The sequence below is a fragment of the Calypte anna genome, chromosome 7 (genome assembly GCF_003957555.1).
Source record: "Calypte anna isolate BGI_N300 chromosome 7, bCalAnn1_v1.p, whole genome shotgun sequence".
Lineage (NCBI taxonomy): Eukaryota > Metazoa > Chordata > Aves > Apodiformes > Trochilidae > Calypte > Calypte anna.
The window spans coordinates 26949124-26971313 of record NC_044253.1 but is presented as its reverse complement, the minus strand read 5'-3'; the positions used below and the strand labels follow the sequence as shown (position 1 = coordinate 26971313).

At 42.8% G+C, this 22190-nt stretch overlaps 1 protein-coding gene across 1 annotated transcript in view; it reads left to right on the top strand.

Moving 5' to 3' along the window:
• The first annotated feature begins 484 nt into the window (after window positions 1-484).
• TRPM8 (transient receptor potential cation channel subfamily M member 8) overlaps window positions 485-22190 on the top strand; it is a 42185-nt gene continuing 20479 nt past the window's right edge. Inside the window, exons 1-13 of the mRNA XM_008495010.2 lie at window positions 485-574; window positions 2097-2170; window positions 3745-3901; window positions 9234-9411; window positions 9758-9930; window positions 11075-11249; window positions 12253-12320; window positions 15184-15381; window positions 17702-17804; window positions 18716-18834; window positions 19179-19469; window positions 20569-20664; window positions 21527-21656. Of these exons, the coding sequence (XP_008493232.2) occupies window positions 485-574; window positions 2097-2170; window positions 3745-3901; window positions 9234-9411; window positions 9758-9930; window positions 11075-11249; window positions 12253-12320; window positions 15184-15381; window positions 17702-17804; window positions 18716-18834; window positions 19179-19469; window positions 20569-20664; window positions 21527-21656 (1852 nt within the window). The remainder of the gene's footprint in view (window positions 575-2096; window positions 2171-3744; window positions 3902-9233; window positions 9412-9757; window positions 9931-11074; window positions 11250-12252; window positions 12321-15183; window positions 15382-17701; window positions 17805-18715; window positions 18835-19178; window positions 19470-20568; window positions 20665-21526; window positions 21657-22190) is intronic.

The window sequence follows — 22190 nt, the reverse complement described above, 5'->3', positions numbered from 1 at the left end:
CAGAGATGGGAAGGGAAAGAGTTAAAACAAGGCAATGAATTGCATGGGAAAGAGTTGAAACAAGACAATGAATTGCATAGAATGGTGTATAAGGCATGTTCCTTCCTCAAAGCTTTTTGACTTGGAGTTCTTTTTGTTGTATGAAATAAGAGACTATACTTTCACACTGAGTCAGTACACTTCCTAATACTCTATGCTGGAATCAGGCATTGGAATGAGCTGCCCAGAGAGGTGATAGATTCTCCATCCCTGGAAGAGGCTGAATGTGGCACTCAGCCTCTGGGAACCACAGTGGCAGTGGATCAAGGGTTGGACTTGATCTCGGAGGTCCTTTCCAACCCGGATGATTCTGTGATTTGAACAACCTCTGCCTTGCATTATAGAGGTGCACTGAGTGCCCTTGCCATTTTTATCTAGTGAAAGAAATGAACATTTCTCCTTTGTTTCCCCCTCCATTATGTTCCTTCAGGTTTCTATGGGCACCATGAGACACCGAAGAAATGGGAATTTTGAGAGTTCCAGGCTCCTCTATTCCAGTATGTCACGCAGCATAGATGTGTCCTGCAGTGATGGCGTGAGTATCTGCTCAGCCCCAGAGGATATGAACCAGATGATGTCAGGAGAATGAGGAATCATTTGTCAGTTTGCCCTTTATGGAGAAGTTTTCCTAGCTAGTGACCCTTCAGGAGGTAGTAGTGCTTTGTTGACAAGGTAAATGTCTAAGGATGCATTGCATTCCTATTGATCCCTGTGCCTCTTTATTGTAGGTTCTTAGTCACTTCTGATTTTAAATCCCTTTTCACATTTCAGTTACAAACAAATTCTCTTCTTCATGCAACTTGATTGCAAAGGCAAACAATGTATAAGGAAGTTAAACATCCTTTGAAAAGCCTCAGTTGTTTGCTCATCACAGGTATTGTCTGGCAGAAGTCTTGCTTCTGATGGGCTTGCAAGAGGCCTAATGACCAACTCTTAGGGCTTGAGCAAGTGGGTCCCCCCTGCCTTTTCTTTTTTTCATCTTGCATCATTGTGGCTTTTACTTGTTATTTATATTCTCTTCCTTTGTTTTGGACATTACAGTCCTTTTCAAAGAATATGCTTCCACTTTGAATAACTTCCTCTAACTGCTGTTTGACTACAAGTGTTCTCTCCAAATGGTAAACCCAACCATAGCTGTGTGTTTTCCCTGTTTGTTCCAAGCTAAATCTTTGCTTGCAAATCCATGTGTGCTTAAAAACAAACAAAACCCCCAAAACCTTTATCAGCAAGTGGGAACTTCTTTTGTTTCCTAGCGTACAGATGTAAATTAGGAGTGAATTTGCATCTCCCAAGTTTGAAAGCTTCTCCTGCACTTGTGGAGATCCAAGGTTAATATGAGAGTTAATGGCTAAATAAGTTGGAGAGACTTTATATTCCACTGAGCTCACATAAAGTATGGTTTCAGCTGGTCAGGTCTCAGGTGTCCTGCTGGGATCTTTTTGTACTGGATTAAAATAGCCTCCACACATGAGGACGCTATTATCTTTTTTATTTTTTTCTTTTTTCCTTAGGAAAAGAACTGGGTTTACTGTAGTCTTTTAAGCAGTAATTAGACCAGAATTAACCACTGCTTTAAAAATACTGCCAGTGCTGCAAGTTCTTTGAAAATGTGGCAGCTCATGCAAATAGAAATGCTGCATAGTCTACAGGTAACCATCTTGTGCCACTGAGTTCAAGTAAGGTGTTTTCTATGTAGGTCTTCTGGGTTATAAACTGGATGTAAAATAGGCTGTCTAGTAACAGGACATCAAATCTGCTCAATATTTGGTTTTAGGGGAAAGCCAAACTTTTTGCCTCTTTATATGTATCAAGCACAATATATCCTAAAAATATTGATTAAACATGTTTTTGGGCATGCCTGTCTGTGGATTTTAGCTGTCTTTTGTGTCCTGCCAACTCTCATCAGTACTTTCTAGTTTCCTCCCACCCCTTCTCCCCCTTTGAGAAAGGAAACTTGAAATTTTGCACCAGTTTTACTCGTGTCCAAACTGACTGTGCTGTTTCTGTCATCTCTTCTGTTTCATGAGATATTTGAAGTTATTTTTTTCTTTTCCAAGGATTTGGTCAACTTCATCCAAGAAAACTTCAAGAAGAGAGAATGTGTCTTTTTCACAAAAGACACCAAGTCAATGTAAGCAGACATTTTTCTCTTGTTTAACAGGCATGGGAGGCTGGGAGCTGAGAGTATCTCTGCTATGTGACAGGGGTTGGGCAGGGAGCAGTATTTTTGGATTTTTGTTAAGGGTCTGAATCTAGCACTGCAATCTCATCTTGCAGTGGTCTTGCTTGTACAACTCCTTTCCTTGTCATTGCTTCTTTGCATATGTCTGGGGTATTCTCCAGTCATGGTCAAAAAAGCTGGAAGTCTGATGGTCAGACAGGCACCCTGGAGTGCTTCTTCCAGCTCTAGACAAATGATCTCCAAATTATTCTGAATATATATCCAGTCAGTAAAAAAAATTTTGAACATACAGACTATGTACACCATCTACTGTACTAACATTTCATACATTATAAAACATTAAAAATAACTTGTAAAAGGATGATATAAAGATGAAATAAACATTATTTTTAATTCTTTTAAAGTTTATTTAATGCATCCCCCACTATGGAGTGCACTGCTCTTGGCTATCAGGAGTCTGTGTGAAAACTGGAAATGCATCAGTTTGAGTTACTCCACAACTAACTTGGTTTTGGCATATAGGAATGTATGTATGTATGTAGCAGAGCTTTGCATAACTTAAATTTTCCTTTTAAACTCAAATCACACATTCCATGCAACAACAGAGATGCAGACATCAGTTCTCTTAAGACAGGATATTATAGTTGCTCTGTATTCAGGCACAAGTTATTAAACTCTTATGCAATGTAAATAATTTGAGGACCACAACATTCCTTTTCGGGTTTTGGTTGGTTTGGCTTTTTTTGTGGTTTTTTTTCTTTGTTTTTGGGTTTTTTGTGGGTTTTTTGGTGCCTTTTGGGGGGGCTGTTTTTAAGGTTTTTTTGTAACCTCAGGAGAAAAGTAGTCAGACTAGTGTAACTGCAGAAGCCCTCATACAGAGCCCTCAGGCCTCTCTGTAGCTCCTGCTCTGAAGCTGGGAGGATCAGACACTTCTGGGGGTGTCTGATGCTGAGTTCTGGTTCATTATTTCTGTGCACATGTGCAGGGTTTCAAATTAAGCTGCTGGTCAACTTACCTTGGTTTGTGATAATGAAAGAGGTCCATCCAAGGGTGTCAGCTCTGTGTCTGGTTCCTGAGATGGACTCCACTCCATTGCCCAGTGCCAGACAGAAATGGCTGATAGGAGGAGGAAGCATGATCAGATACTTGTCTCAGCTGAGAGTTGGTTCCTTCTAACTGCTCATTTATCAGGTCCTAAATTCAGTGTCCTGTGCACAGCCAAGTCCGTAGCTCCACCTACTGCTTGGCTTTGAGTTGTGTTTGTACAACCCTGCCCCTGGACTTTGGCCTTTGATGTGAGTGCTATAGTAGGCACCTTGCATTTCTGCTGGCTTCAGGTTTGCTGCAGAAGAACTTCTTGGAGAATTTCCACTTCTTGGAAATGTCCCAGTTGAGCAGAGGTTTTAAAGGTGCTGTCAGATGTGGAAAAAAAAATCTGTCTCTTTTTAATAATATCCCAGCTTACTTTTCTGTGCTCAGGATGGTGACTGTGGGGTTTCATATCCATTCATTCTCTTTTTCAGGGATAACTTATGTAAATGTGGATACCCTGAAAATCAGCACATAGAGGGCACTCAGATTAATACCGATGAAAAATGGAACTACAAGAAGCACACTAAGGAACTTCCTACTGATGCCTTTGGGGATGTTCAGTTTGAAAGCATGGGAAAAAGAGGAAAGGTAAGTTATTGTATTTAGGATATTCATCAGATCCCTGCTGGGTGTTCTTTGCTTGAACGCAATGCCAGGGGAAGCCCCTGAAAAGCTTAGAAAGTGAAGCTAAAATTTATTTTATTCTGATAGGAATGGAAGGAGTTAGGCAAGATGGTTTGTCAGGCCCTGAAAATAGGTAACAAAGAATATTTTTGTTTGTGTTTTGTTTTGTAGGCTGGTGTCATGGTTTAGGCCCAGCCGGTACCAACCGAGCCTCTCCTCCCTCACTCCCACTGTGAAACAGGGAGGAGAAAATCTACCCGAAGGCTCCTTAATGGAGACAAGGACAGGGAGGTTTGCATTCCCCAGTTATGGGCACAGGCAAAAAAAAGACAGGTTCAACTTGGGGAAAAAAAACCCAAACCAACCTAATTTAATCTACAAGGAGAAAGAGAAAACAAAGCAAGATCTTAATATCTTCCCAGTCCCACATCCCTTCACTGCTGCCTCCCCCTCAGGGCACAGGGAGGGACCGGGGGGGGTTCAGGGTCAGTTCCCCACACGCTGTTTCTGCCGCTCCTTCCTCCTCAGGGGGAGGACTCCTCACATCCTTCCCCTGTTCCATCACGGGGTCCCTCTCATGTGAGAGCCCTTCACAAACCCCTCCGAGATGAGTCCCTCTCAGGAGGTGCAGTCCCTCAGGAACTGCTCCAGCTTGGGCTGCCCACAGAGTCACGGCTGCTTTGGGAACAGTCACCTCCTCTGACACGGGGTCCTCCACAGCTGCAGATCCACATCTGCCCCTCTCTGCAATCCCCCACAGGCTGCTGCTTCACATCTGCCATCTGTGACACTTCAGGGGCTACAAATTCACATTTACCTCACTGTGGTCCACTGTGCTTCTTCAGGGTCTGCTCCTCCATGGGCTGCAGGACACAGCTGCCATCTCACCGTGGGCTGTGGGGAAATCTCTGCTCGGGCACCTTTCCCTCTCTTTCTTCACTGACCTTGGGATCTTTTCTCTGGCACTACTCTCTCACTTGATCCTCTACTCAGCTCTGCGGGTCCTTTTCTTTTAATTTTGAAGTTTCTTTTTCCCCTACTTGGATATGTTATTTGTTGGGGTGCATCCAGCTTCCTATATCTATTTACCAATATGTGATATCAAGAATGTTTATCAATATGGTGATAGGTTCTTTATAAATATAAATATTTTAAAATATATAAATTATTATTTAAATAATAATGAATTATTTATTTAGCCACCCCTGTCCCGTCTGCCCCCCAGCCCCTTCCAAAACACCACTGCACTAACCCAGGATGATGTGAGTTATCTGAAAAGAGGTTATCTGTTTCCAGGCATGGCAGTAGAACTGTTGAATATGGGTGATGTTCAATTACTGTTTTTCCATGTATCTAGTTTTATTTTAATTGCTTTGTAATAAAATTCTGAAGGTCTGGAGCTAGGAGGAAATAATACTGAAGATAGCTCTGTGATGTCTCTCACCGGGGCTCTGTACCCTGACTGTATCAGTGTGCAGCTACAGAGGCTTTTTTGTGGTCCTTGTTTATACAGAAATGTCATGGTGCTGAGGAGCTACTTTGAGGAGCTGCTTGGTATCCTTTACCCACCTTTGGTGGTGAACCCAACATGATAAGCTTAAATGCCTGAACGATCAAGCTCTGGATAAAGATGTTTTACTCCTGAATGTCTGACTTTAACACCAATAAGAGACTTCCAATGTTTTTTTTGAACACTGCATCTTTCCATTGTGAACTTATTTGTGCTTTAGAAAGAAGATGGTGAGCAGCAGTGCAATTCCTGGAACAAGAGGATGTATAACATGCTTTGCTCTTGAAGGTGCAGCAGGGTCTATGAGGTGATAAGGGATTTCATATCTGTAGGGGTGTAACACCTTTCTTCTGAGGATCTGTATTCTTCAGTGCAGAAGGTGCACATGCCTACCTGCTATATTCCATAAAATCATCACTCATGCTTTGTAATGGTTTTACCATTGCCATTACATTGCCAGCCTGCAGAGCACGCTGGCCTCCATTCCCTCTTCCCTAGCTGTTCTAGTGCAGAACCTCACTGTTTGCTCATGGATGGTCTTCCTTTTCCATGCAGTTGTGTCTTAAGCCTTGGACTGGTCAGTGGAGGATGCTGTGCATTGTTGGAATGGGTCTTGGGCTTCCCATACCCTCATAGAGTGATTTAGTTTGTAAGGGCTCTCTGGAGTTTTCTTGCCAAAACTTCTTGCTCAAAGCATATCCATATCAGCCAGGTTGCTCAGGCCCATAAACATTTCAATACTGAGTATGTCCCAGACTGGAGATCCTATAGTGATGGTAAATTCAACGAGGATGTAATTCCATATCAGTGGAACTTGAGATTTTTTTATTGTTACGTTTGGGTTTTTTTCCAGGCTTTTTCCTTGGTGTGGGGACAGTGGAGGGCTGGAAAGAAGAAAATGGCTGGTGCCTCTGTTCTGATGATTTATGCTGATACTGTGTGAGGAGACACATGTGGCTAAGCTCATCTGTGTCTTCTTGCCCAGGTTGCCAAGGCAGCCAACAGCATCCTGTCTGCTGTCAGGAATAGTGTGGCCAGCAGTGATTGGGCTCATGTAGTGTGCACCGGTGAGGCCACAGCTTGTGTACTGTGTTCTGTTCTGGGTCCCTCTCGACAAGAAAGAGGTGGCAGAGTGAGTCCAGAGAAGAGCAATGAGGCTGGTGGAGGGTCTGGAGAAGAAATCCTCTGAGGAACGGCTGAGGGAACTGGGATTGTTTAGCTTGGAGAGGAGAGGAGGCTGAGGGGGAGACCTTACTGCTCTCTACAACTACCTGACAGAAGGTTGTAGTGAGGTGGGTGCTGGCCTCCCAAGTAAATAGCAATAGGACTAAAGGAAATGGCCTGGAGTTGCACCAGGAGAGGTTTAAAGTATTACAAAGAAATTTTTTTTCTGGGAGAGTAGGTACTCTACTATTTTAGTAGGTGCTAATATGGAGGGAGCAGAGTCACCATTTCTGAAGGTTTTTTAAAACTGTGTCAACTTCAGGACATGCTCTAGTGGGCATGGTGGTTTTTTTTTTTTTTTGTTTTCTTTAGTGTTTGTTTGTTTTAGGCTTGACAGTTGGGCACAGTTACGGTCCAATCATGATGATTCTGTGATTCTAAATGACTGAGATTTACCACCAGTCCTATGAGGCAATCAAAATTAATGAGGCAAATCAGAACATGTTATGTTAATAAATTATCTTTTTAATGCAAAGTGGCAGAAACAAGGTATTTTAGTTGGGAGAAGGCTGAAGGTTTTGAGTGGTGCTTGAACAGACCCAGGTACTTCACATATTTCTTGATATGAATATTTTAGCCTGACACTACTGTAAGCTTTTGTGTCCCTTCACTGAAAGAAGAAATGGCTCATTCAGTTGCATAATTTCTGAATTCTCAAACCTTGTATGATCTTTCCTTAGGCTGTGTCACCCTTCCTGCCTTGCAGATCGATTTGTGTGCTCAAAGTTGTTTTAAGAGGACTCTCAAGGCCACTGTGCCTATCTCAGAGCATACTTTGTTCAAATACTGCAGATAAGTGTCCTAATCCATCCCCTCAGCATGTAGGCTGGAGTTACACCTCTATTCCACCTTCTTATTCCCTTAACTGCAAGGCACCTGCTGGGCTTAAGCATTGCAGTATATTTTGTTTTGGTCTCATATGATGTGGGGAGAACTTCAAACCCAAGGTAACCAAAGCCAACTATTATCAGCGAGGGGTGGGAATTTTTATATCCTTCATTGCTCTTTTTAGGAAAGATGAGTCCAAAAAGGTTCTGAGCAGAAATATTAGATGTAAACAGACTGGTGTGAACAAACTCTAGCTTCTCTAAGTCCTGCTTGCACACTCGGTTTTTTACTGCGGTGTTTCTCAGCTCCTGTGACAGCCAAGGACATTGCAGTTGCTTTATTTTATGTTCTGTCGGCTTCTCTGGGCTCCCTCCCTGATTTCGGGTGCTGGCGTGGCCTGGGTGGGAGGGGGGGATGGTGGTGGGTGGGCTGTACCAGCCGGTTGTACCACCAGATGGCACCGGTGTACCTCGGAGAAAAAGTGTCTGAACCCGGGGGTTCACCTGCTTGAGCAGAGCCTGCAAAGGACTCTGGAGCTGCCAGAGGTGTAGTTGCTGGTAGGTAGAATGTATAGATGAAAATAACAAGTCACTTGAACTGGAAACAGCCGCTGATGGAACAGAGGTGGTCATATAGCTACAAGGTGTATCGGGTGCCTTTAGCAGTAATGTCTTCTTACTACTGAGCTGATGAGATTTGCTGTGGGTTTACCAACTCTGTGAAGCAGTGAATGCTTCTAGCAGGTTTCCTTCTCCTATGGGGGACCCTCTCCTGAAGAACACCTCAGGCTTCATGTTGTTCATGCTTCGAAGAGCAGAAACTATGGGGGTCCCTTGGCTCTCTGGTGTGGGTGCTGGAGCCTGCTTGGCTTTTCCTGTGATGTGCTGGTTTCAGCCAGGTGCAAGAACTCCTCCTGGGAACCTCTCCTGGAACGCATGAGTATGTTCTTTCGTTCAAGTGAAATGGCTCTCACAATAGGATGTTTCTTCCTGAAACTAATCCCTTGGTTTTGCTCTCCTGCAAACACTGGGCATTCTATAAAAAATCCACTTGGGTTCAGGTCCAAGTTGCTGCTTTTCATCTCCTAGTGCAGATGATATAACCATGACTGTCTTCCAAAAGTCCATCATGCTGAACTACCAACAGTGATGAAATTGTATGGGGTCTTTTGAGCAGCATAGCTAGAAAAAGCCAGAGTGCCTTTTACATAAATAGAGACACAGCAGGTCTGTCTGAAGCCAGTTTATCTGGTGTGCTTTATGGCATCCTCACACAGTGTTCTAGCTTTAAGACATATTTGATAAAGTTGTTGTGTGTATATGCTGTGATAGGGACACCATATGCATGGAGCCTGGAATTTATAATTCATTGAATTAAGGCTTGAGTAGTGTAATCAAAATAGAACTGTAATTATTATTAGTTCACTTGTTACCACTATAGTGGAAGCTATCAATTGAATTCTTACAGTTAAAATCATTATTTCATAAACTTCCTTGGTGGTGTGTTCATTGTTGCAGTATTACTTGGAATCCCAAGGTCTATGCTATTGCTTTCCTCAGGAGGATAAAGATGCTTTAGAGGAAGAAACAAAGACTTCATTGTCACTTCATGTGTTGTCAACTGGCTGTTGGAGAAAGAGTGTTCATTAGAGAAAAAAATGTAATTCCTGGTCTGTTCCCAGCTGTCAGTATTTATTCCTTTCTGTACTTGTTCTCTTGTTTTCTCTCACCCAAGTACATCCGCTTGTCCTGTGACACAGACTCTGAAACTCTCTATGATCTCATGACCCAGCACTGGCACCTGAAAACCCCCAACCTCGTCATCTCTGTCACCGGGGGTGCAAAGAACTTTGCACTCAAGCCCCGAATGCGCAAGATATTCAGCAGGCTGATCTACATTGCCCAGTCCAAAGGTAAAGACCTGGATATGTGTCTGTATTATTTTATAGCTGCATAAACCTGTTGGAGAGGCAGCAGCTCAGAAGGGAAGCAGGACATTTGGTTTGTTCTTGCTTGGCTGGTGCACTCGGGGCAAATGTGACCGAGCAGTTTGGAGGTTCCAGTGTTGAGAGCTCAACATCGGGATGCCCATGGTAACGTGGGTAAGGTGTGTAGCACATCTTGTGTTATTTGAAGAATAAATGCCTCTTCTGAGGGTAAGGTCTTGAGCGGGGCTTGGGTTGTGGTATCTTAAAGGTGCTGTATTAGGAGGGTGGGTAGTCCACTACACTGTCCCAGGTTGTGGCATGTTGTCCCCAGGGGCCTGGATTTTCACCGGCGGCACGCATTATGGGCTGATGAAGTACATCGGGGAGGTGGTCAGAGACAACACCATCAGTCGGAGCTCAGAGGAAAACGTGGTGGCTATTGGCATAGCAGCCTGGGGCATGATTTCCAATCGAGAGTGTCTGATTCGCAGTAGTGATCATGATGTAAGAAACGTGTGGTTGGTGGGGAAACAAAGAGGAGGGTTTGGCTGGCTCTGCCCCACTGCTCCCAGCAGTGTCTCTGCTGATGCTGTCGGCCGTGTGACGACTGACTTTAGTGGGTCAGTCAAGCTCTGCTTGTGTGTTCTGGTAAAGCAGAGCTCAGCAGCATGCTTCCCAGTGCAGTATTTGTGTAGAAGCACATCTGCCTACTTACCCTGATCTACTGTGTCCCAAACAATGCAGCCTGGGGCCAGCTTTTCCTTAGTGTACATAGCAGTGAGATGAAACATCAGGTGCTCTCCTCAGAGCAGGAGGAGATGGAAGTGTTTTTATGTTTGAGATGGCTGTGCACATCAGGTTGGGAGCGCAAGGGACTGGGGATTTCAGCTGTGGGCTTAGGATATCTGTGTGGAAGTTCAGCTGCTCTAACTCCATGTCTGAGGGAGCATTAGGGAATAAACTTTTCCATGGTTATTTTAGCTGCTGTGAAATCCCCACAGTAGCCTGGAGTGGGCATTTCCATTAGCTAAGACATGTTGCAATTTTTGCTGCTGTTTCAGATCTTGCTCATCAATACTGTTATCCTATCTGTAAGATACCCTTGTCTTTTGTCCAGTAGATGGTGTAGAACACAGCTAAAAAACATCTTGCTAGGTAAATAAAAGCAGTTTAGTTTACTGAGGGCTGTAAGGAAGTTTGAGTGTTGAACTAATCATCTCAAGAGGTCCCTTCCAAACTAAAAAATCTCTAATGCTATGAGGTGTTGAAAGTAACTTTGCCACAGATCTAATGTTTCTGGTGGCTGCAGGAAGCAGTCATTGCTTAAAAGGATCTCTAAGATAATTTCAAATAACTTGCACTGTTCCATTAACTGAGTTGATTTTGAGTGGATCATTGTAAATCAGACTGCTCTTTTAAAGAGAAAAACTTCCTCTGCAAATGTTTATGCTGTGAATTTGAGGTTTCTCTCACTGTCTTCTGCTGCTCTGAGACTGTCAATGAGCAGTGTCTTGAGTCAGGTAATCCAGACTTCTAACTAACATGGAGTAGTCGATGGCTAGGGATTCAGCTGTTATTGGCTTGTCTTTGAAGGCTTGTGCATTACCTACCTCTGGATCTCTGTTAAATGATGCTCTTGTGCTTCTAGGGATACTACTTGGCTCACTACATCATGGATGATCTCAAGAAGGACCCCCTCTATTGCCTGGATAATAATCACACACATCTCTTACTGGTTGATAATGGCACCCATGGGCACCCTGCAATTGAGGCAAAAGTACGAACTCAGTTAGAAAAGTACATTTCAGAGAGGATTATCCCAGGTAGGTGGGGGGGCCAGGGGTCAGACCTCCTTCTCCTCAGTTTCTGCATCCTTTGGGGGTGATGCACAATGATTTAACAAAAGAGTAGCTTTAGTTTCCCTTGGGTGCTGAGTTGGAAGGATGTCTTATCTCCACTGCATCTTGGGCACTTTCAGGAACAACCAGGCCTCTTCAGAAAAATAATCCTCATCTTTCTGTATGTGATGATAGTCCTTTGTGGGTCACAGCAAGTGACCCATTTCTGCCACATAGCCCTGCCCTCTCTTTCTTCTGGGCTTTCTGTTGGAAGCTGATTCCACTGCACACTTCCACGTGGCACTGAATTCCACGTAGCTGATGCATAATTACAGGGGGGCTGAAATTAGGCTTTTTCCAACATATTAATTTGTGAGGGGATTGATCCATCTGAAACCTGTTCCTAAAGAATTCCTCTTCCAGCTCCTTCTTTGCCAAAAAGGCAAAAAAAGATTTTTCAGGAAATTAGTTAAAGACTTGGGGTGTGGTTTTTTTATGGTGTACCTTAGCAGAAGTGTATTTGCTGTTATGGCTTCATAACAAAAACCCAGATCATAATGAAACTTACTATTTCACTAGTTCCCAAATTTATGGACTTGAAAATGTGAAGTTAGTGGTTTGGAATCTTCAACTTGTGATAAAAACCTTGTATCTAGACTCAAAATGGTCAAAGCATTAGATAAATAGAAAGAACCCACATGTTTTAGGGACGTCAGAGTTAGTAAAAATTGTGATTATGAGGAAGAAAAAAAACATCTGGTGAAGAGGGGGTCTGAAGCCAGCTATGCAGAATATTAGGCAAAACTTGAGTTTTCATTAAAAACAGGAAAAGCTTTTAATAGATTTGGCAAAATCAACAGTAAATTAGCATTGTAGTGTCTGCATGGGCTGCTTGTAAATTCTTTGATTGTAGTCAGGAAAAATAAGTTGTTCAAAGTGCATTAATGGATTGCTTTTTTTTTTCTTTTTCTCTTGGCATGTTTCAAAGAATCTAATTATGGTGGAAAGATTCCAATCGTGTGTTTTGCCCAAGGTGGAGGGAAAGAGACTTTGAAAGTAAGTTTATTCCTTTTACTTATTTTCAGGAGTGACAGTGGGGACATTGCTCTAATATTTAAGATGGATTGCTTCGTAAGCAACATGATAAAGTAGACATTCCTATTGTGTACTGCACCTTGCCCAGCACTTGCTATAGAAAGACCTTGCTTGTAGTTGAGTTTAAACTTAGGAAGTTTGTTCCAGTAAAATTTTCTGTGCAGAAGTTCTGCATCAGGCTGATATTCTAGAGAATTTTGGCTGGAACAGTTCAGTTGTTCCAGTTCTTCCATAACAAATCCAGCACAAAAATGTTGTTCTTGTGTTTATTTGAGCAGTAATCAGGAGAGCCTTTGTCAACCATGTAGCTCTTGGTCCTTTCTATACAAATTTGCCTAAACTTTGATTTGAGAAGTCTTGGCTTGCCCATGCTCAGTGGAGATGTGTACTTGTAATATACAGGTAACAACACTTTGTGCTGCAGATACTCCAGCTCAGAGTTTCTTTGAGCTGCCTTGTGATGTCTGCTCCTGAGAACTGTGGATTGCACCTAGTTTAAATCTGGGCAACTGAGCAAGGCAGGAAGGCTCTGTCTGCTGACTCTGACCTTTTGAAGCCTTGAAGGGAAGGGAGGAGAGATCATCTTCAAATAGATGACACTTAGGAAGAGGATAAACAGAACAGGGAGGCAGAAAGAAATTTCTTGGAAAAAGGTGTCCAAGTGACACTTAGGGAAGGGAAAAAAGAGCTGAGTTCTACCTCTCTCTCAATGTTAGGTGACAGGATTTTTTCTTATCCCTACCTTGCAAGAGTGATGATGAGTGGCCTGGGCAAGGGGGGGTGGGACTGAAAAAGCAAAGGGACCTGGGACCAGGAAATGTGAGCTCAGACTGTGTGGGAAGGGAACAGCCACAGTGGGTGAGGATGAGATGGTTGGGAGCAAGAAGAGAAACTGCCATAGCCTGGGCTGAAGGACCTTGAGAAAGAACTGGGGAAGGGGCTGGATTTTGCAATGGGGTAGGATACAATGATGAGAGTAGATCAGTGTTTGAGTTGGTGAACTAGAAGCAGGGTGAGATTTATAATAATTTATTTTGAAGAGGTGATCTTGGGGCTACAACCTTTTCTGACCAGAGCTTTGCTGTTAATATTGAGGCTAATCAAACTGGATGACAACAGTCAGCATTCAAAGCACAGTCCCTCTTATCACTCTATTGGTAACATTAATTAGTCTACAGCACTCTGAAATTTCAGATCACTATCCCAGCCTCCCTGTATGTTTCCTGAGTGTTTTGATCCCATTCACATGATTAGTTGTAGCTTTGCTCACAGGTAGATTGCAGATGAGTGCGGATGCAAAGCTCAATGTGTTAATTAGGGCTCCTAAGATGAAATGAAAACATCAGTTCAGGTTTCAGAGCAAAGCTTTGCTGGAAATGACACGTTGAATGTGCCCATCTCCTTTTAGATCCAAATTGCCAACATTTAAAAGAGGATTTGGCCATCACTGAGGGAACTGTTCCTATGTGCCATGCAGTGTAGTTCCTGGGGCAGCCTTTTGGTTACACGTGTATTATGGATAAGCCTCAAATCCAGTGTTAAGAAATGATGCATAACACAGACTTTCTGGCTAGCTAATCAGAATGAATAAATGCCACCTTAAATCAAATGCATAACTCCCACCAAGAGGTTCCACTGAGGAGTTATTGGATGATACTTCAGTAAGGGTTTATGCCTCTCTCTTGGCTATTCATTGGTGTTACTAGTACACAGAGACACTCGATCTGCTTTCTCACTCATTTGTAGGTGCAACCATCTTCTTAAGGAGTAAATAGTCTCTGACCAGCCCAAAGTGACACAGAAGGTTCTGTGCTGTAGATGTCTGTCCTTGCTATGCCTTGATTATAGTGGTGTTGGCCAGGAAAGACTTCCTCTTTCTCAGCTTCTGACTGGTACCTGAAGACAGGAATAAGCTTTAGTAGAGGAGAAGTAAAACTCTTGCAAATTTCAGTTTTAAGCTTCCTGTGATATAAAACATACACTTTATCAGGACTCTTCTTAAGCAAACCACTTCAGTCTGGTTGGTAAGGAAAAACATCTTGCTTTTATCATGGACTCACTAACCAAGTCACAGAATGTGCTCATAGTTTTGTTGACTTCGTGTTTATTTTTTCGTTCTCACGAAACTGTCCCTTTGGATAGCCAATGGGTGTTCTGTCTTTCCAGTGACTGTTGATAACTTACTCTGACTCCTTTTATTCAGCTTACATTCCGGTGACTGTGCTCTCAATAGCAGTGATACAAATGAAATTACTTTTGTTGTGGTGGCCTTTGCAACAGGAGGGAGATAATGGCCCTTCCATCATCATTTCAGCACCTTTTTTTTTTTTCCTTTTTTTTACGTGCTGATGAGCTGTCACATAAGTAGCTCTCTGGGGACATTCAGTAACCCTGGAGTTTGGTGTTCTCATGATGCTACAGGGGTGATCTCTGTATAAAAGACACTGCTTGCATCTCCAGCAACTAAAGGCAGAACCCTTGTACTCAGCTAAGGTGTTACTTGAGTGTCATAATGTCTCCTGAATGCTATTTCTAACTGCCTGTTTTCCTGATCTGCTGAGCAACTCTAAAACTGGGCAGATGGTGATTTCTGTCCCTCAGTTTCTTTGGGGCTCTTCACAGCTCTCTGTGATTAGGTGAATGCTATGTTAAAAGATTTGCTATTGGTCAAGTGTCAGTGGGTAGGAATAAACATTCTGGATCTTGGGCTTCTGTTTTACTTCCCTAAGTCAAACCTCAAACCTTCAGACTTTCTTATGTAATAGTAGCCTCTAATAACACAACCGTGCTTTAGGTGATCACCTCTCCTTCTCTTGCTCTTTAGTCTATCAACGTGGCTATTAAGAGTAAGATTCCCTGTGTTGTGGTGGAAGGCTCTGGCCGGATTGCTGATGTTATTGCTAGCTTGGTGGAGGCAGAAGGCACTCTTGCTTCTTCATGTGTCAAGGAGAGCCTGCTGAGGTACCTGCCTCGCACCATTTCAAGGCTTTCAGAAGAGGAGACTGAAAGCTGGATCAAGTGGGTAAGTGTGTGCTGCTGCAGGGAATTAGCAGGAGTGATTTCTCTCTTTTTAAATCCTGTTAAACACACAGCTCAGGGATGTGTAGTGGGAAGAAGCCCTGCACATCCTATATGCATCACCAGGTAGCAACATCCCTGATTATGGAGGTCAGTGACTGCTCTTGACCTATTTTCTCCCCTCTCCTTCCTTACCCTAACCCTTAAACCAGAAATGCCTGTTTTATAGGGATTGGAACAAAAAGGGTGGGGAATTGCATTATTTTTGTAAAGGCAGCATATGTCTGGGTTAAGGTCTGGGCACAGGAGAGCCAAGGCCAGATGGTATGTAACAGTCTGCTCCCTGGATACTTGCAGTTCCTGGTGGATGTGCCTCTTGGCTGATGTGCTGGTTGGTGTCTCAGTTCCCTTGCATGCTTTGTGAAGGTGAAGAAATTGGGTATTTGCTGAATCAAGCCTCGCACAGTTAAATGCTGCTGAATTGCTCGGGGCCAAAGAGTTATCACTGCTACCCCGTGGACTTTCAAATTTTAGCACATCTACTTTAGGATTCTCTCACTTATTCTAAAAGTTTTTGTCATCCCTTAAATATCAAGAATTCCCTTGCAGACTAGGAGCAGGGGCTTTGGGATGAGCAGCTTACTTGGTGACTATTTTGTCACAGTGGCATCCCTACATCATCTCCACTGGGACACTTGCTAAATAAAGCATTGACTTGTACTGTGGTACAACTGCCCTGTTGAGAGTACAACACTGTATGTACACCAGCAAATTCTTCTTTGCCTCTATGACCACAAGTAGAACCTTCAGGATGCAGTCACCATTTTGATCCCATTGTTTATCTGTTTGTTACAGCAGTGTTGTTTGGAGACAGGGGAAACTGGAGAACTGAGGAGAGAATCTGCTCTCTTGGGTTCCCTGGGCCAGAAGCAGGAAATAGGTGTAAGCCTCTGGTTACTTGACCTTCAGATGGGGTTGGGTTTAATATGCTTCTGCCCTCTTCAATAGGAACAGAAGAAAACGGAAAAAAGAGAATTTCTCAGAAGCCTTAGTTCCAGCAACACTTCAGCTCACTGAACAAGCCATTAAATTGAGCTAAATGACTTTCTTTGCTTTATCCTGGGATCTGACTCTGCTTTCCTCTCTTGATTTGTTATCTCCTGCCCATGCTTACAGTGGGGAGAGGTTGCACACTCAGACCTCAGTCCAAGTTCATACTAGGTCTTGGAAAATGTTATGGGGCTTCTTATACACTTAAGACCCTTTTCTCAGCTCTGCACCTCTCCTCTGACTTTTTTTATTTCTTTATTTATCTTAATTTTAAGTTGTTTGCAGACCCCAGAGAGGAGTTTAGAGACTCAAGCTCCTGTTTTCTTTGCTATGAACCAGACAAAGATGCTGCTATGGAAGCTTAAGGAGCTGTTGTTTCTGGTAAAGCCTGAATCAAAAAAACTCTTGATCAGAGCTTGGCAGAGTGAGTCCATGGGACAACCTGCAAGTTCCACTGGGTAACCTGTTCCACTTGTGATTGTTCTGAGCAGTGAGATCTCCAGAGCTATCTATAACCTCAACAATTTTCTGCTTCTGTATTAGGAAGCTCACTGGAAAAAAAGTCAGGAACAGGCATGGCCTTGTGCAGAGACAGTCCTGCAGCCTGGGGGCTGTGCTGTCCAAACCTGAAGAGGAGAAGCAGCCCTCTGAGCATACTGTAAGCCTCTGGTCACCAGAAGGAGCTCCTTATTGGGGAGTGTGGAGCTGCTGAAGGCAATTTTCCCTGTTTGGGAAACAGGGCCACAATCCTCAGAGCTTCTCCTGAGCTGCCTAGTCCTGCAATCAAGAATGGCTAAGATTTATATGTTCCTGTTTATATGTTTCCTGTGCCCTAGAATGAAAGTAACATTATAAGGCTTGGTTATGTGAGAATTGATCTCTGTTTTTGAGAAAGCTCAAGGAGGTAGAAGCTTTTCTCTAATGACCTGCTAGATATTTGTTGGAACTTGCACTGTCACAATCTGCTTTTTCTTTTGAGTGGTTCCCTATTACTGAGATTATATCTTTCTGGTTATGTTGTTTTCTGCATAGAGGGAATCACAGCTATTTGCTTTATTATCAGAGGATAATTAATCTTCTATTTGGTGACTTTAAAATAAATTTTATTATCTACTTCTATCTGGATTTGATTAAATTTTAACTATGTGGAAATAGGACTGATGAGAAAGCGGCTTTGTTGCAAAGAGAGGAGAAATTGCCTTTAAAGATGCCACAGGAGATCAACTGCTAAACAGCCTAGATTGCTTTGAAATGGAACTTTTTTCTTTTTGTAGATCAAAGAAGTCCTTGAAAGCCCTCATTTATTGACAGTTATCAAAATAGAAGAAGCTGGAGATGAAATTGTGAGCAATGCCATTTCTTTTGCTCTGTACAAAGGCAAGTGTTGCTTTTGTGTTTTGGTTTTGTAGTTGTTTTCTTTTTTACAGAGATAGAAAAATACAGCTGTTTATTTCTAGAACAGTCTTTCCTGTTAAACTCCTGTTAAAGTTAAACTCCTGCCATCTGAAGTGGTGTGGACAGCCTGCAGCACCATTATGGACCCTGTTAGTGTGAATGAGATCAAAACACAGTCTGGTTAATGGGGAAGACATTCAGCAGAGCTTTGGAGATGCTGGGATAGCATCTCTGAGAGTAGTACTCATGTATGCAACACAACAGGGAATCAGGAAGCCAAGCAAAGGGATTTTTCTGCTTACACTGCAGAAGTGGATTACTCAGCATCCAGCAATGCAGAATCAAGTATTTAAGGTTGTTTTTTTGGTTTTGTTTTTTTTTTTTTAATGGCATTCAGTGGGGAGAGAAGTCTCCAGGTCATTGACAGTCAGTGTGCAGTGACTTGCTACTGTGAATAGTTCAGAGTTGGGCTCTCTCTGCTAGTCTGGCAGAGCAGAACTGGTGCTCAGTGAAGGGTGCTGGGCTGACTTCTATTTTCTGTCTGTGCATAGACATAGGCTATGAACATTACAGCTTCTCATAGCATGCACTGTGTGGGGCCCCACTGGGAATCCTGCTAAATTTCTTTTGTGTAGAGGATGCAGGACACAGAGGAGGCTGAAGGAAATGTGCTGACTTTGGTTGATGAGGTGCTCCTAGCAGCATGTTTGGTGGCCTATGTTAGATCATAAAAATAATCTCTCAGCCTCCAGCATCCTCTGAAACACAGTCAGGAAAATGCACTTGGGCCTGGGGAAAGACATTTGAAAGGGGTCTTGTCAAAAGCAGAGATGAGTAGGTATGCCAGGAAACTCTTCTGTCTCTTGTCTTAGATGTTTGTTCCTCCTCTGCAGCTTTCACCACCAATGAAAATGACAGAGACAACTGGAATGGGCAGCTGAAGCTGCTGCTGGAGTGGAACCAGTTGGACCTGGCCAGTGATGAGATCTTCACCAATGACCGGAACTGGGAGGTACAGACCACTTCTGTAGGAGTGCAGTGGCACAGGACAGGGGAGCAATGGCAAGAGAGACATCATGACAGTAGCCACTATCTCAGCACCCCAACCTCTGTGATGATAAGAAAGAGTGTCTGTTCCTTCTTGAACTGGTATTTTTTGATAGCAAAGCTTATCTGCCTCTGCCACGGGTACGCTTGGCCATCTAACAAAGACACGTACATAGGAAAAAACCTGATTGTGCTGAAAATGTGGCAGCATGAAAGAAAATGCAGAAGTAAGGCACCTGTGTCAGGCCCTTAGGTAAGTTTTACGAGTCTTATGTGCTCCCTAATATTTCTTTTTCTGTTTCTTCCCAGTCTGCTGACCTGCAGGATGTCATGTTCACAGCCCTAGTGAAAGACAGGCCCAAATTTGTCCGTCTCTTCCTGGAAAATGGCTTGAATCTGAGAAAGTTCCTTACCACAGAGGTCCTTAGAGAGCTGTACACAAACAACTTCAGCAGCCTGGTGTTCAGGAACCTGCAGATTGCAAAGAATTCCTATAATGATGCACTCCTGACATTTGTGTGGAAGATGGTTGAAGACTTCCGAAGAGGTCTCAAAAGAGATGACAAAACCAGCAAGGATGAGATGGAGATAAATCTTTCAGTAAGTGATGAACAATATATCTCTTTGACCATGTCCAGAGGAGAACTACTGAAATGATCAGAGGGCTGGAGCACTTCCCCTGTGAAGACAGTCTGAGCAAGTTGGGGTTATTCAGCCTGGAGAAGAGGAGGCTTCATAATGACTTTCCAATATCTGAAGGGGGCCACAAGAAAGCTGGGGTAGGGATTTTTCCATGGGTGTGTAGTGAGAGGGCAAGGGGAAATGGCTTAAAGCTTGAAGAGGGGAGATTTGGGTTGGGCATTAGGAAGAAATTCTTCAATTTGAGGTCACACTCATCTATTGGTACAGACACTTGTATCTTAAACCTTTCTTGTTGCAAGGTTGTCACACACCTCCTGGACTTTGTTTTGACAAGTAAAACCAGATTTCTTAGTTAGTGCAGCACAGTAGGTCCAAACATCTGAGTTTTAAAATTAGAGCTCAGGCATTGGACCAGAAACTTCTGAAGTCAGATGCTGACTTCATACATTTGCATGAAATAAAATACATTTACAGAAAGCTTGGCTTGAAAAGGATGCTTAGCTTTGAGGATTTCCACCACAGTTTGTGGTCTTCAGAAGTTGTGTTGTTAAGGAGCCATTTTGTGATGGCTTTGTCATCCCCAGGTACTAACTGCTCTAATGCAAAGAAGATGGTGATGTAGCAATTCTTCTTTATTTAGGTTTTTGTGAAGTTCAGGGTATTGCTTAAAGACAAAAGGCGTATGAATGTTAGTATTCCTTTTAGAGGATATTGATCTGTGTTGTTTGAACACAAAATCAAGCTGTGAATGAGGCTATCTGAACTGCATGGGTTAAAGCAGAAAGGGACCCAAATGTCCTTAAATTAGTCCAACTTTAGGAAAAATAGGTAGGCTGATTCTTCCACACCAAATAGGAGAATACACAGCTTTAATGTAAATATAAAATGCAAAATAAATTAGTGTGTGACAAGTGCCAGATAGCAGAGAGAAGGGTTTGGTGGGCTGCCTGTAAAAGTAAGAAAATATGGAAACAGAAAAGTGGCAGTCTAAAGGTTTCTTCCACTTGAAAACAGTTTAGTGATCATAGGTCTGAGGAGTTGCTGCTCTTTCTTTCAGGATGAGTGTCCTATCACAAGACATCCATTGCAAGCTCTGTTTATTTGGTCAGTTCTTCAGAACAAGAAAGAGTTGTCTAAAGTCATTTGGGAGCAAGTAAGTTGAATTTTTCTTTATTCCTCTTGGCAAACAGCACAGTGGTGCCCTTGTTTTGGTTGGCCTTTGAAGGCTCTGGATCTATCTCCTAACACAAAGCCACAATAGATAATTGCTAGATGGGTCTGCAAGTAGGTTTGATGTTACCCATTTTGTGTTTGGATTTCATGCTTTCCTACTGTCATGTGTGGGTTAGCAGTCCAGCTAGCATTTACCTACATACATAGTTGTATGTTCTCATCTGGGTTCAAACTTGGATGTGTTTTGATCCCAGGCATTTCATTGCAACCCATTTCTAATTTTGATTAGGAACTACATTTAGAGATGTTTGTATCAGTAATTCACAGGCTGTAAGTAGGACTAAATGCAAGCAAAGCTAAGGGTGATCCAGCTAATGTTGGTCTTTGTGTGTGAAACAGAGGGCTTCTTCCTTGTATGTGTGGATGTACCTTGGTCTGCACATCCAAAACAGGGAGCTGCTTCCTTGCACATGTGGATGAATTGAATGGAATGGGCTAACACAGTCAGGATAGTTCTGGTTCCACTCAACTGGTCTTGGCTGGTGGGCAGTAAAATGGTATTGTAGCTCTTGGCAGAATAGACCCTCCTTGTGCATCTTCAGCCAGAGATGCAAAGATTATATATAACTACTAAACACAAAAGCTTTTCAGATTGGTCACAGTGCTGTTATCTCACCAATACACTGATGGTTACCAGTCATTTTGAAGAGCTGGATCTTCATTTGCTGGATCTTCTCAGTCTTGACTGAGAACTGAGCAGCTATTTAAAAGGGGGATAATTTTTCAAGACCATCACACTTCTTTAGCAGAAAGCTTTGCATGACTTAACTCTCTCTCCATAGACCAGAGGCTGCACTTTGGCAGCCCTTGGAGCCAGTAAGCTCCTGAAAAGCATGGCAAAGGTGAAGAATGATATAAATGCTGCTGGGGAGTCTGAGGAACTTGCTAATGAGTATGAGACGAGGGCAGTAGGTAAGTGCATCTTTAAATCCTTTCAAAAATTAATGGAAAGGGTTGGGAAATGGTTTTCTTTCTTGGAACACTACTTGTTTTAATGGTATCTAGGTCTGATATATATTAGTGGTTGCACACTGATACTTTTATTTTGTGCAGAAAACCAAATTGATAACCTTGCTGGGTTTATTCTGCAAAATGCAAGGCAAGATAATTAATTTGGTTTGTCTGAAATACTGCCCAGAAATTCACCCTGTTTATAAAGAGGAGAAATGGCATCTCAAAAGGAAGTAGAAAGAGAGCTTTATTTAGAAAACTAGATACCCAACATTAAATGCTTCCCTTTAATGCCAAAATGTGTTTCTGCTGCTAGGAAATCACTTCCACACCATCTGTTCCCAGTAGAAAGCATTTGTCCTGTCTGAACAGTTTGCCTCCAAAAGTGGTGGTGGTCAGGGGGGGTTGGTAGGGAATTTTTTCACTGGCAAGAAAAGCTATCTCACTCTAAAGGCAAGGCTAGGAAGGATTCCTATAAATAGCAAGGAGAAAAGA